General features: G+C 32.3%; 1 protein-coding gene across 1 annotated transcript; it reads right to left on the reverse strand.

Annotated features, from left to right (window-relative positions):
* Positions 1–654: 654 nt before the first annotated feature.
* LOC136271804 (uncharacterized) lies at positions 655–1,819 on the reverse strand. Its single transcript, XM_066072327.1, has 2 exons — positions 1,245–1,819; positions 655–1,115 (listed from the first exon to the last, which is right to left on the reverse strand). The coding sequence occupies exons 1-2, from the start codon at positions 1,792–1,794 to the stop codon at positions 685–687; spliced, it is 981 nt and encodes a 326-aa protein (XP_065928399.1). The 5' UTR covers positions 1,795–1,819; the 3' UTR covers positions 655–684.
* Positions 1,820–12,734: the final 10,915 nt, after the last annotated feature.

The raw sequence follows: 12,734 nt of genomic DNA on the forward strand, positions 1-12,734 counted from the left end.
AAAAAGAAATTAACTGATGCCGAAAAATTTACATACGTAAATGTCGAGATTATTAGACTTTGCTAGTTCAAATTAATTTGATAATAGAATTACCGTAATGTTTAAAAAACCACTAAGATATTCTACTAGCTGTGAAACCACACATCACTCATCAATGGGCTTTGTACGTTAAACTTTATTGGTTATTCCCTCTTTAATGTATGCTGTGTCAGAATAATTTTTGATTTCTTTTATTATTACCTATTTATTCAACCGGTAGAAAATATTTCGGGGATGAAAGTCTAAACTAATATTTATCATAAATGGGCTAATGTTTTCTGGTGTGTGTTTCTGACTGAAAAATTACAACTTGACTGTTTAACCCAAATTCCGTTTATTGTTGCAACTGAAAATATTTTCATTTTTGTGGGATATTATCAATTGTGGCAAATGTCAACCCTTAAACGCATTAAATGCATACTATTTTATTTCAAGACAGGATGTAAACATGTTTTATCAATGTAGCTAAAATGAATACAATGGCTATCTTTTTTTAAATTCGGAAATGCTATCTTTAATTGAATTATGCTGTTCTTTGATAGGAGTCTCATCATGAATATAATGTACATGAATCTAAAAAGACCGATGACTCCAAATACTGCAATAACATTTGATTTTAGTTGTAGATAATTTATTTCATTTATTTTAGTACAGTTTCCAGCCATTAAAAGATGATCGCCAGTTTGGATGACTGTTGAGATTTCCAGAGTGGTTACCTGTAGGGTGAATCCGAACATATGCTATATCACCCTGGTTGACCTCGACAACCACAATGCCAGTTGGGGTCCTGATATTAGAGGCACCCTCTGCGCTGGAAAACATAGCTCCAACTACATTAGAGTTCACAACAAGTTGAGAATATATATATCCGTCACAGTAAAGATTCCAGGTAAACACGTACACACCGTGTTGTGGCGCAGTGAATATTCCAGAATGCTTATTATAATGGTTGCCGATATTTGTAACAATGGTGTCAAAGTGAATGGTAGAACCCTTGGATATTTCCGTTGTATGGACATACATGTATGCAGAAAATGCAACGCCATCTGGGAATGGCGTTCGGGTTGACTGAATTCCTAAAATACATCAATGAATTAGAATAGCATTACAGTGTGGTAAAGGTAGTTCCCGATGTTCTCAATGTTATCTGTAAGATGAAATATTGTCGAGTACATGTATATGTTGGTATTTAATATATAGTTTACCTGTCAGGAGACGTTTTTCTTGCGATACACTCGGTTTTTTCTCTAACTGCCTAATTTTGCGTTTTACCATTGAAGTTTGGAGTCTTGTCTTCATCTCATTGCCGTGAGTTGTCGATGTTTTTGTAGTCGTGCTTTCTTTCCGTGAATCACTTGCTTTCAGATTCCAAAATAATGAACTTAAATAGTTTTCATCAAAACTATAGTTATTGTTCGCTGTTGTCAATCTGGATTTCAGAAACCAATTAGAAGATTCTAAATCTGCGATCCTAGCTTCAAGTTTCTCCGTCCTGTAGGTAGAAGTAAGAACAATTTCTTCTAAAGATTTCAGTCTTCTTTTCAAATAACTATTTTCGTCTTGAATAACTTTGAATATCGCTTCATCTTTGGTGCTGTCCGCTTGATGGTTTTCGAGTTTCTCATTCAGTTTTGCTAAAAGTATCTCATGATTATCAAGCCTCTCTCTGCAACTTTCATCTGACGACAAACCATAGACATTCACATCAATATGAAAGAGGACGACTACAAGAGTTATAGTCTTTAATGTTGCCATTTTTCTTTGCACTAGCTTCGCACTGTGTGAGGTTTGGTTCGGTTTGATAAGCATTCATGAACTTTATCTAGATTCGTTTTCCCAACTTACCAAATGATAACAACACTAAAGGGGTCATTTTTTAAAAGTTGAATATTGAGATCAAATGTATTCATGTAATTAAGACTCTTGTCATTTGAAAAATGAGGCGCGTCGTTGAATTTTATTTAAGGAAATGGTTCTAAATCGAACAAAAAAAACCTGATGAGTTGACATTTTTACTGTAATTAAGTAATACAAGATACGCATTGGCCACATTGCTCACCTAAACACAGTTTTCCAATCTTTTTCAAAATTTTAAGAATGTGAAACTCTAATATATTGTACAGGTCACAAACATTCTCAAATCGATACTACTATATTAAAATAATAGACTCGAAATTTTGGGCCTTTATACCGAGATATCAGAATAGTACTGTCTTTTGTTTTAAATATTTTTAACATTATTGGTATTTGAAGATTACCAATTTATTTTTATTTTTCTCAATCAGGCTTCGCTAATTAATAATCAACAAAAATTCCTTTAAAAAATCCGGAAATTGTCTGAATTTTTCGGATTTAACAATCTTGTGCATGTGCATTACATTCACGCTAAATCACGGGATGCTCTTTAGTTTATGTTCCCACAATATTACATTTGCATGGATAAACTAAAAAACGATAATACAAATACGTCTAAATTTTCATATGAAAGAGAGTACGGGAGATAACTCTAACTCAGTTTAATATGAAAAATTCGGAGAGTTCTGAATGTCAACATGGTCTGCAAATTTGATGTATCTATTTCGTAAATGCCAGACATAATACGCAATGTCAACCCGTGCACGCACGGGTCAAAGTCTAGTATTCATAAATGAAACAATATATAACAAATTTAAAGTTTATAATTGATTGAAATACAAAAAAAAAAAACCCATTTTTTTCGGCATGACAACAGTATACACATACCATATTACAGGAGCAGATATTAAATATTAATTGATCAACACATTCCACAATGTGTAGATCATTCCACACGCCTTCATGGGAGACTGACTGGACGTGAATATTTCGACTCCACTGGTAATGTTCTGAAATGTTTTTGCATGATTTTTATTTAAGAGGGCTGAATGGCAGTGACCAGTTTTAGAATATATATCATTCTCCTTGAAAAGAAGAGCTTTGAGCAAAGATAAAACAAAAATTAAAATCCTTCAGTAAGGTGTGTGTTTCTTTTCTAAATGATATGCATGTATAGATAGAAAAACCTCATTTTCAGATGTGTAAACGGAATTGTTATTGAAAGTATCTATATTGCAGTTATAGAATGGCTACTCCATCTGACAGAAGTCGCCAAATGCAGAAAACTGCCACCAGTACGTCTACGTCTGGATATCTATATCATCAAGCATGCAAGAAACATCCCGACTCTCGTGTTTGTATTGGATGTCAAAAATGCGACGTTCCAGTCTGTGAGAAATGCCTTGTTGGAGAGCACAATGTACACAACCTGATAGAATTAGAAAAACTGTATCAAAACAGGAAGGAAAAACTAGAGCAGAAGCTACCAATTGTTCGCTCTGAGCTTACAAAATTTGAATCTGCTACCTCTGCTTTCGAAGACTTCAAACGTCAACTTTTGAACAGCGTTGATTTAAAAACTTCAACATCCCTACATTTGCTGAAAGATCAAGAAAAACATTTACAAACATGTATCCAAAAAATGCTGCAATACATAGTCAACTTTCAAAATTCAGATTTAGAAAAAAAAATATCATTTATTTTATACAGTGCATGTTCTACAGAAGAATTTATACCGGAAAATTGCCCCTTATCTTTTAAGCCGGGAATTGTAAAATACTCAAAAGGCTGTATAGAGAAAAGTGTTATGCACAAACTTTCTGGATATGTTTTTGAAAAACAAGATCATGCCACAATTCTGGAGAAAGAGGCAATACAGGTGATAAAAACTATTAATCTAAACCAGGCAGATGTGTTATCACTTTCTTCGGATTCAGGCTTATACTGGGTCTTTTTATCAAATAAAAATCATTTTGAGAAATATAACGAGAAAGGCGTTTGCGTTGAAGAAATCAAAGTTGATCTTCAGAACACAAGAAACAATCCATTTTGCATCGTAGACAACACAGGTGTACATGCAATTTACAGAACCGAAATGAATAAACTCTCCATGTTGAAAAATTCACAGCAGAAATCGTTCATTGATGTTTCACCTTTGAGGATTACGTGTCTTTGTTTAACCAGAATTGGTGAAATATTGGCAGGATTAGTGAAGCTAACAAAAGAAAACTATTTTGGAATTGCTCGTTATAGTCTTGAGGGTGAACGCAAACAGTTTATAAAACAGATGATGAAAAAATGGGAACGAGAACCCATTCTGGAAGGTTTAGTTTACCGTACATATATCACGGAAAATATTAATGGGGACATTTGTCTCTCAGGCGAAACATCCTTGACGAAAGTTGTGAATATTATCCGACCCAATGGAGATCATAGGTATACCTATGAAGGAAAAGAAGCTTCTATGTCTCAGCCGTTCTTACCCCGTGGAATATGTACCAATGAATTAGGTTATATTCTTATTGCGGACGAGAGCAACCACGGAATCCATGTTTTAAACAAGGACGGTGGATTCCTGACTATGTTAACCATTCCTGACGATCCACGGGCCAGTCCAATTTCTTTGTGCCTAGACCATCATAACAATATCTGCATTGGATGTGCAGATGGAAAAATAAAAATCCTGAAATATTTGGGTTAACCTTTGATCGGCATCAAAGTATATAGCCGGTACATTACTGGCATTGCACTTTATGAATGTGACACAAAGCACTGGCTTTCCATTCGTTTGACCGCAGTCCAATTAAATTTTGCGTGAAATTATATATTTGTTTTGTTAGTCCTGATTTAACTTTTCGATGAAACTACGTACATGTATGTAGTGATACATGCTTATATACGTGTTGAATGCTTTTAGCAGTGATTAATGTGAATCTTAAATACATACCGGTACTTTCAGGATTCATGATCTATTATAGTTACCTACAGAAAACAAATGTTTAATTTCTTAATTCATCTGCAAAAGACATTATATTTAAATTAGGGTTGAACATCATTTTTAATTTTGAACCGTCAGTCGATAACCAATACGATTCAATAAAATTCTTGTTGGCTCAATTTTCGTGGTATTCTTTTGGGTAGCCCCCCCCCCTCCCCCCTCCCACCGAATTTAAATCCTCAACGAGACAATTTTAGAGAGAGTTATCTTTGTTACTGAAACAGTTTGACGCATCCACGACATAACATCCCCGCGAATGAATTAAAAAAACCCACAATCCACGAATATTGGCCCCACGAATTTAAATGATTCCACAGTAGTTACTTGTCCATACAGCCTCCTTAACAACAATTTATTATTTATTTAAAAACTTCAATCTCATATTGTCAAAACTTTTCTACATGTACAAGTACAGGTTGATATTGTGTGCAATCCTTTGGTAACATCAAAGAAAGTGTTTTATTTGATGAACACTTTCTTTGATGTTACCAAAAGATTATGCGCCACAAAATAAGATTGTTTCGTTTGTACTTAATTTTGATAATGTTCTGATTTTTTAATAAATGTGGGTTGTATCCCGCAAGTTTTGATTTCAGCACGTCACACATAATATTCTATTATTAAGCTTAATAGTTTAGCATCTAATCATACATACTTTAAAAGAAATAGAATGTTTATTTAAAATATAATTAATATTATCTTAAATTAATTTTTTTCTTTGCTTTTATTGTTGATAAGGTTATAGAAATTTGTAAATTTGAGAAAAACAAATTGATGTAATATAATCACGTATGGAAATCTATCAATATTTAAAAAATTAAAAAAGTTAAAGAAACACATGATTATACCCCATGTGGCAAACTGCAATGAGTAAATTTTTCACAAGGTATAAATTATGAAGAAAACAAGCAAACAGTTCTCACAGGGTCATAATATTGTATTGAACTATTGTATTGAATTATTCATTTCCATATAAGTTCGACCCTTGCCCATGTGATTTCAAAATTAAGAAGGTTCATACACTCCTTATGGAGATTGTGTATACTAATTTTGAACTCAATGTTAATCAAATAACAAACCTAGCATGCGATTGGCGCAAAACATTATGCCCCTATGTAGACAGGGCCATAAAAGTTGAATTCAAATCATAAGTATGATATGCAAATTATTTTTTGAAATAAAGTGTAATTGTTGCACATGTATTTAACTTCAAGAATATACCAATATCTTTTTCTTATATAATAGTTCATGACATTAAATATTTTTATTAGCTTTTAGAATTTTTCAAAAACAATGTTATCTTCTTCTGTCTTTTGTACTCAATAGATTAGAATTTAAATAAATAAAATAATAAATGAAATATGTGTTTTACTTTGATTTACACACTGTGTATATTGTTATTCAGTTATAATGTAGAAGAGATGTAACATCATGAATAAAATGGGAACAAGAGGCCCATGGGCTACATCGCTTACCTGTGCAACAGCCAAAATAAAACCAGCTAGAGGCCCCTATGCCACATCATTCACCTGTGAAACCGTAATCATAATAAATATAGCTCTATAGAGTCGTATACAAAATTTTTAGACAATGTAGCACTTCTAGTGTTTTTTACGGATATTCTCGTGTTAAATATTAAGACCCTTTTAAAAGCAGGATGAGCAGTAGCTCCCGGTATGAAAAAATGCGGATGGACGGGAGCTACAGTGCCTCCCATAATAAATAACTGCAATTTACAGCACACAAAAATTGCGCTAGTTTTGGAATTAATAGCCATATTTACACAGTAATCCTTGGAGGGAAAATTGGAACCATTAAATTCTTCATTTGATTTACTACTGATATCGTATCTTTATTTGCCTCAGACTTTCTCCGTAACACGCTAACGGACCTTGGAAAATGAAGTATGTTCAATTCACATCGAGATCGGGAGTCGCCATTTTTACGTGCAAACAAAATGCACCACTTTTCTTTATGGGGCTGGTGATGGTGTTGAAAGGGGACCATTGGCAAGTAAAGAGACGTTGTCCATCCGATTTTTTTCAGACCGGGGGCCACAGATCTACGCTAAGTCAGATCACAAATTAAGCATGAAAGTTCTCGTGAAGATTTTAAACATAAAACTACATCAAACTTTGAACCCCTTGTAGGGCCCAAAAAATATACAGGGGCTACAATCTAAACAGATAAGAGTTAACAAAATGTCAAGATGACTGCATATAATACCAAATATATCAACAACAGAGTTTATGAAAATGATTTTAAAAACTTTCCTAGGTAAAATCTGACCCCTAATGTGGCCCCACCTTACCTCCAAAGATCATGATTTTACCAAAAATAAATCTACACTAGTACTAACTGAGGTTGCTTTCATTGAAGTAACAGATTTTTTAGGCACGTGGTTTTTATGATTGAGAAAAAACCCTATAATATGAATTATTTGAACTGAATTTAAAACTAATCAATGTGAGTTTCCAGCACAGCAATTGCTTCTTTGACCTTCGCCTCCAAAGACTCTCGGGATTGCAATGAATGCAGCAACTCTGGGTTGTCAATTTCTAGCATCATTCCTGTGATTTTACCAGCATAGTTTGGACATAGTTTAGAGATAAGAGGAAACAAGCGTTCTCCAATCATCTGCTTCTGTTTATCTGGTGGAACAGAGGCCAACATGGCAGCTGTTAATGGGTCTTTGCGTTGATCCGTGAGCTATGAGCACTTTGTATGTGCAGGTATTGGAAGCTGTTAGTAGGTTTGAGCGAATATGAGCGAATGTCTAATCTGTGGCTATCTGAGAATCTTGTTCCTTTGTATGTAGTCGTATCTAAGAAATTGACACTGGTGTGAGATAATTCATGAGTAAATATCAGATATTTATGACAAGAGTTCCCTATGTCAAAAAATTCTTTAATTTCATCCGGGCTTCCATTAAATAGAATAAAATCGTCATCTCTTTATCTGCCGTGATTTTTTGACTGAGATATATGCAAAAGGCTATGAGTATAGGACAACTAACAGCTACAGGTCTGCAATATCTGCTTTGTATTAATGGGAATTGGAGGCAACGAAATTGGTAAACATGACCTCATTTGTCAACTTATGACAGAAAAAATTTTCAACAAAAAACCAACAAGGCCAAGATACATGCAGATGTGGGATGTAAATAAAGTACTCTCATATATGATATGCATCGAAAATAACAAAGATTTGTCACTGAAGGAAATTGCAATAAAGCTCTGTAAGCTAATGGCTCTTGCTTCAGCAAGCAGGTCATCTGAAATTCACAAATTTGATATTGAAAACATGAACATCACTGAGGATGAAATTATATATACGTTGAAAGATTTAACAGTCAAGGCGAGTCAGACAAAGCCCAATTTTCTGTCAAGTTTTCAAAATATGAAGAACACCCAAAATTATATATTTTTTCTTACACAATGGAATATTTGGAAGAAAACCAAAATTATTAGGGCAGTAGAAAAAACAGTTGTTTGTGAGTTTCATAAAACCACAAAAAGCAGTTAAATCCTGTACAATAGCAAATATGTTGAAAAATCTGTTAGCACTGTCTGGAATAGAAGTTTCTGTGTTCAAACCCAACTCAACAAGTAGTGCAAGTACTTCAAAAGCTAAAAAGTATAGTATATCAATTAAACAGATTATCAACAAAGAAAATTGAAAGTAACGTTAAACTTTTAAAAAGTTCTACAATCGCCCAATTGTTGATGATGATAATAAACTTCAGGACTTTGTTTTGAAACTATAACTCTTATGGGTTTAATGGGGGTTGGTTCCTGAAATAATAGTAATGTCAATCATCCAAAACCCTTTCAGATATAAAGAGGGGACATCAAATGTTCATTTATTTTATTTGTAATCCATTTCACATGCCATTTTTTTTTTTGGAAATATAGGGCTTCAAAAAGAAATGATAATTTTCCTGAAATTATTTCTAAAATTTCATAGAGAAATTAATAAATTAAAAAAATCAAACAAATATTTATAGTTTGAACAATTACTAGTCATGATTTTAATACAGTATGAAATTGGACACATAAAGTAGCTATAAAAGTAAAATCTAAGTCAAAGTATAAAAATTCTTGCTTTACTGGTGGCTTCAAAGGCCAGTACACAATGAACACATCAACAGAAAATACAAAATTTTGGAGTAATTAACTTATAACGCAAATAAAAATAATCATAGTGATGTCATCTTTCCAAAACTTTGTATACAAGTAGACATTCATTTAATGTCTAATTTAAAAGTAAAACAGCTAGGGGTCTCAAAAATTTGAGATATAGCATGAAATAAGCTAATTTCAGGCCCAAAATTAGAGTTAACATTTTCTTAACTTTTATGAAATACAAGCTCAATATGCCAACATCTACCCAAATCAGCGAAGCGTATTGTAAAAAGCCGTAAATTGCTCCAACCCAGGTTATACGAGCATAACTTGGGTAGATATTGAGTTCATTCCTTACAATTTAATTTTTGTAATTTGCTGTACAAATTGAGTCCGTTTTAATAAATTTTCTCTATCCAATCAAAGCCACGTTACAACAAGATTTAAATTATATGAATTTATCAGTTTGTAGTTTTCAATGCATATAATGCATTTATTAGTTTCTGTTTACCAGTGTTATATAACAAAGCATACATATGTAGTTGTTTGTGACTGATAGTCGTGTTTGTTTTCAGAGACAAGGCTTTAAAAGTGTATCAGATGAAGAGGAGTGAAAACAGCTGACTGGTCTGGAGATGCGCAGGAGAGGCTGCTGACATTCAACTTATCAGCTGATATTATTGCTTTCAAAATTGCGTTTTTAGCTTCAACCAGATAGTGAAATTCTACAAAAATATTATCCTGCATCTTATATTTTAAAAATGAAATAAAGTTGTCGCTAAAGCGCACTTATAAAATTTTCAATTTTAATATCACTGTCAACAATATTAATCATCTGAGTCCTCCAACTGTGCAAAGTAAAACTAGAAACAAAAGATAAATGTTGCACTCTGCCACTATTGTGACTTAATTTTAATTCCAAATAAAATAGATTAAACCAGATAACAATAAATCATTATGTAATAATCACGTTTTATAATATCAAAATCAAATTATGAATATTTGATCCTTTCTGCACAAAATCATATAACAACCAAAATAATGATTTTTAAGAGCATGTCTACGTGAAAACCATGCAACTATAGAAAAAAGTTGTGGTGGCAAGTCTCAAGAACGAACAGAATTTTATCATAGATTTAAAGGATACCCATCTAGAGTCAGATATATGGTGTTTGTTTTTGAAATTGATGTTTCTATTTATAGTAACGGCCAGTATTGCACTCTGGTTAATTAGCCTCTAAAGGCCGGAAAAGTTAAGAGAAAAATTGTCAAATTCAGTAATTAATTACAAAATGTATAAACGATGTTTGAAAAAAATGACTATATTCTTAAAGAGGAAGTTCTAACCTTTAACCGTTGCATATTTTTTCTATATTTCTATATATACCAAGGGTGTAAATATTGGCAAGATGCCAAGAAATGATAATTATACATTTTTTTTGTCAATTTTTGAGAAAGAATTTCTCAGAGAGTTAATATATATTATGACATTGAATGATTTTAATTGCATACAAATTGTTCCGTCTTGTTAGTGTTATTCAGTATATCACACATTGAAGTTTGAAGGAGGAGACTTGTATCTAGTCTAAACTGCTATTTTCTGTCCCAATATATTTAGGCAGCACATTTGGACGATTTTTAATCAAAATATAGAAACATGTGATAGAATTTCAATTAAAATAGATGAAGGGGAAATTCTCCAAGATAATCTCATTCAGATTATCATTTTTACTCGACAAAATCCACAGAAACGAGCACTGATTTCTTACAAAGATTTATAATGGGGTATGTTGACATCATTCGGAATTCACTATGGATGTCTCGTGCACTTTTTCATCGTTATCACCAGAGTCTGTAGCAATAGACATCACATTTCTGTAAGTGTATATATCACTGGCCATCTATAAACCACCCTGCAGGTGTTAAGGTTAGACGCCTATAAGCATTAATTTTGACTGTTTGAATTTATTACGCAAACAAATTATTGTACATCTTTTCAATGTGATTTGCATTTAAATTTTAAAATCATAATTAATCACTTTTATCAATTACAACTATACCTGTACGCAGTATCATTGCAAGTTCTGATCCGCCCAATTGAAGAATTTAATGTCAGCTATTGTTCATTTCTTTAATCGTTCTTTTTACATATGTTTTATGGATCAGACTTTTTTCTAAGTTATAATATTAATGGAATCTTGAAATGCCGGGGAAGGGGCCAGGGTTTTTTAGTTCTTGAGAATGTAACACAGTAAGTACATCTGAAATAAATTAAGAGCTCTACTCCCTACCTTTCTATTAACAGTTTGTCTCCTCTTGGTAAAACTTAAAGTTTGTACCTTTTTTAAAAATTAAAATATAGTTGTAAAGGAAAAAAGGAGGTGTTAGGTTATCCTTTCCCCCGGGGATCTCAACCTACGAAAACTGCATATAAAAAAAACATGACCTATAAAAAAGTTATCCCAAATATTAATATGGACATCATAACTTGTTTTTGTGGGATTGTTATTTGGGATGATATTTAATCATAGCCCATCATAAGAAGACCTGGTCCCAGAATTATGAAGAAGTCTTATAAAATAGTCAAATTATTTACACTCTCTTATTGTCTTGTGATTAAAAAAATTGAAAAAATGAAATGCTAATAAAATGTGTCTCTATATTATATTACGCTAATATTATGCTGATATTTACAAATTTTAAGTGTAATTTATGATGTATTATATTTTTATTAACGATTTTTTGGGCTTGAAATTGGGTCCCTCCACCCCTCAAACAATAAAAGTTCAATCCTTTATCCTGTCGGACAAAAATAATTACCAAATCTGCCTTATTCTATGATTATTTAATGTGATGGACATTCACTGGCAATGGGTTTCACACTACTTCCGCATTTTAAAAAATCGTTTGTTACATTCAACAAATATATGCTTAATCATTTTTTTTCATGGAAGTGATCTTTTTGGTTTATTGTTTTGTTTTTGTTTGTTTGCTTGTTTTTGGTTTTTTGTTTTTGTTTTATTTTTGTAGTTGTTGTTTTTTTTAATTTTTTTTTTGGGGGGGGGGTGTAAAAAATTTGGTCCTACTAGTGTATCTTGTTAGTGCTAACTCTAAATGACTTTTTAAATTATATTTAAACTTAACTTAGAATTCTTAACCATAATTTGGTGAATTATGCGCAATTTTATTCTTTAAAAAGTCAAAATGCTATTTTTAGTAACAGAGCTGCAGGACCTAGTTTTGACTGACGATATCAAAAAATTTTTTGTGGCAAATTAATTCATATAGATGCACATTGTTACACACAAAATATGAAGTTGATCAGAAAATCTTGCTCCTACCACCTTTTGCATGGTTTTCTCGTAGACATGCTCTTAAATAACTCAAAAAATTAATGACGTAATAGATTTTTAATTTTAAAAAAAACATTCCTTGTGTAAAATCCTTGTATATGAGAACGTTAGACCTATTTGTCGCTATAGCAACAAGAGTCCAGTGTGTATTTATTTTTACATAATGTGGCTAATACAAATCATCGGTTTTGTTCCAATTATATTTCATATAATGAAGTTCTGCTTTTAGCACTTCTTGGAATTAGACAATTATTTTTCACTATTTTTCTAATCCTAATTGATCATAGATAGTCAATGTAAAGTATTGCTCCAATTATATACATAATGTATTGTTCGAGAAAAGGAAATACATTTTCATAAAACCGT

Source organism: Magallana gigas, chromosome 9 (genome assembly GCF_963853765.1).
Source record: "Magallana gigas chromosome 9, xbMagGiga1.1, whole genome shotgun sequence".
In the NCBI taxonomy this organism is placed as follows: Eukaryota; Metazoa; Mollusca; class Bivalvia; order Ostreida; family Ostreidae; genus Magallana; species Magallana gigas.

Coding starts and splice junctions, on each gene's coding strand:
- LOC136271804 (XM_066072327.1), bottom strand. CDS start 1,794: ATGGCAACATTAAAGACTATAACTCTTGTAGTCGTCCTCTTTCATATT. Junction 1,116..1,244: donor AGAAAAACGTCTCCTGACAG/GTAAACTATATA, acceptor GATGTATTTTAG/GAATTCAGTCAACCCGAACG.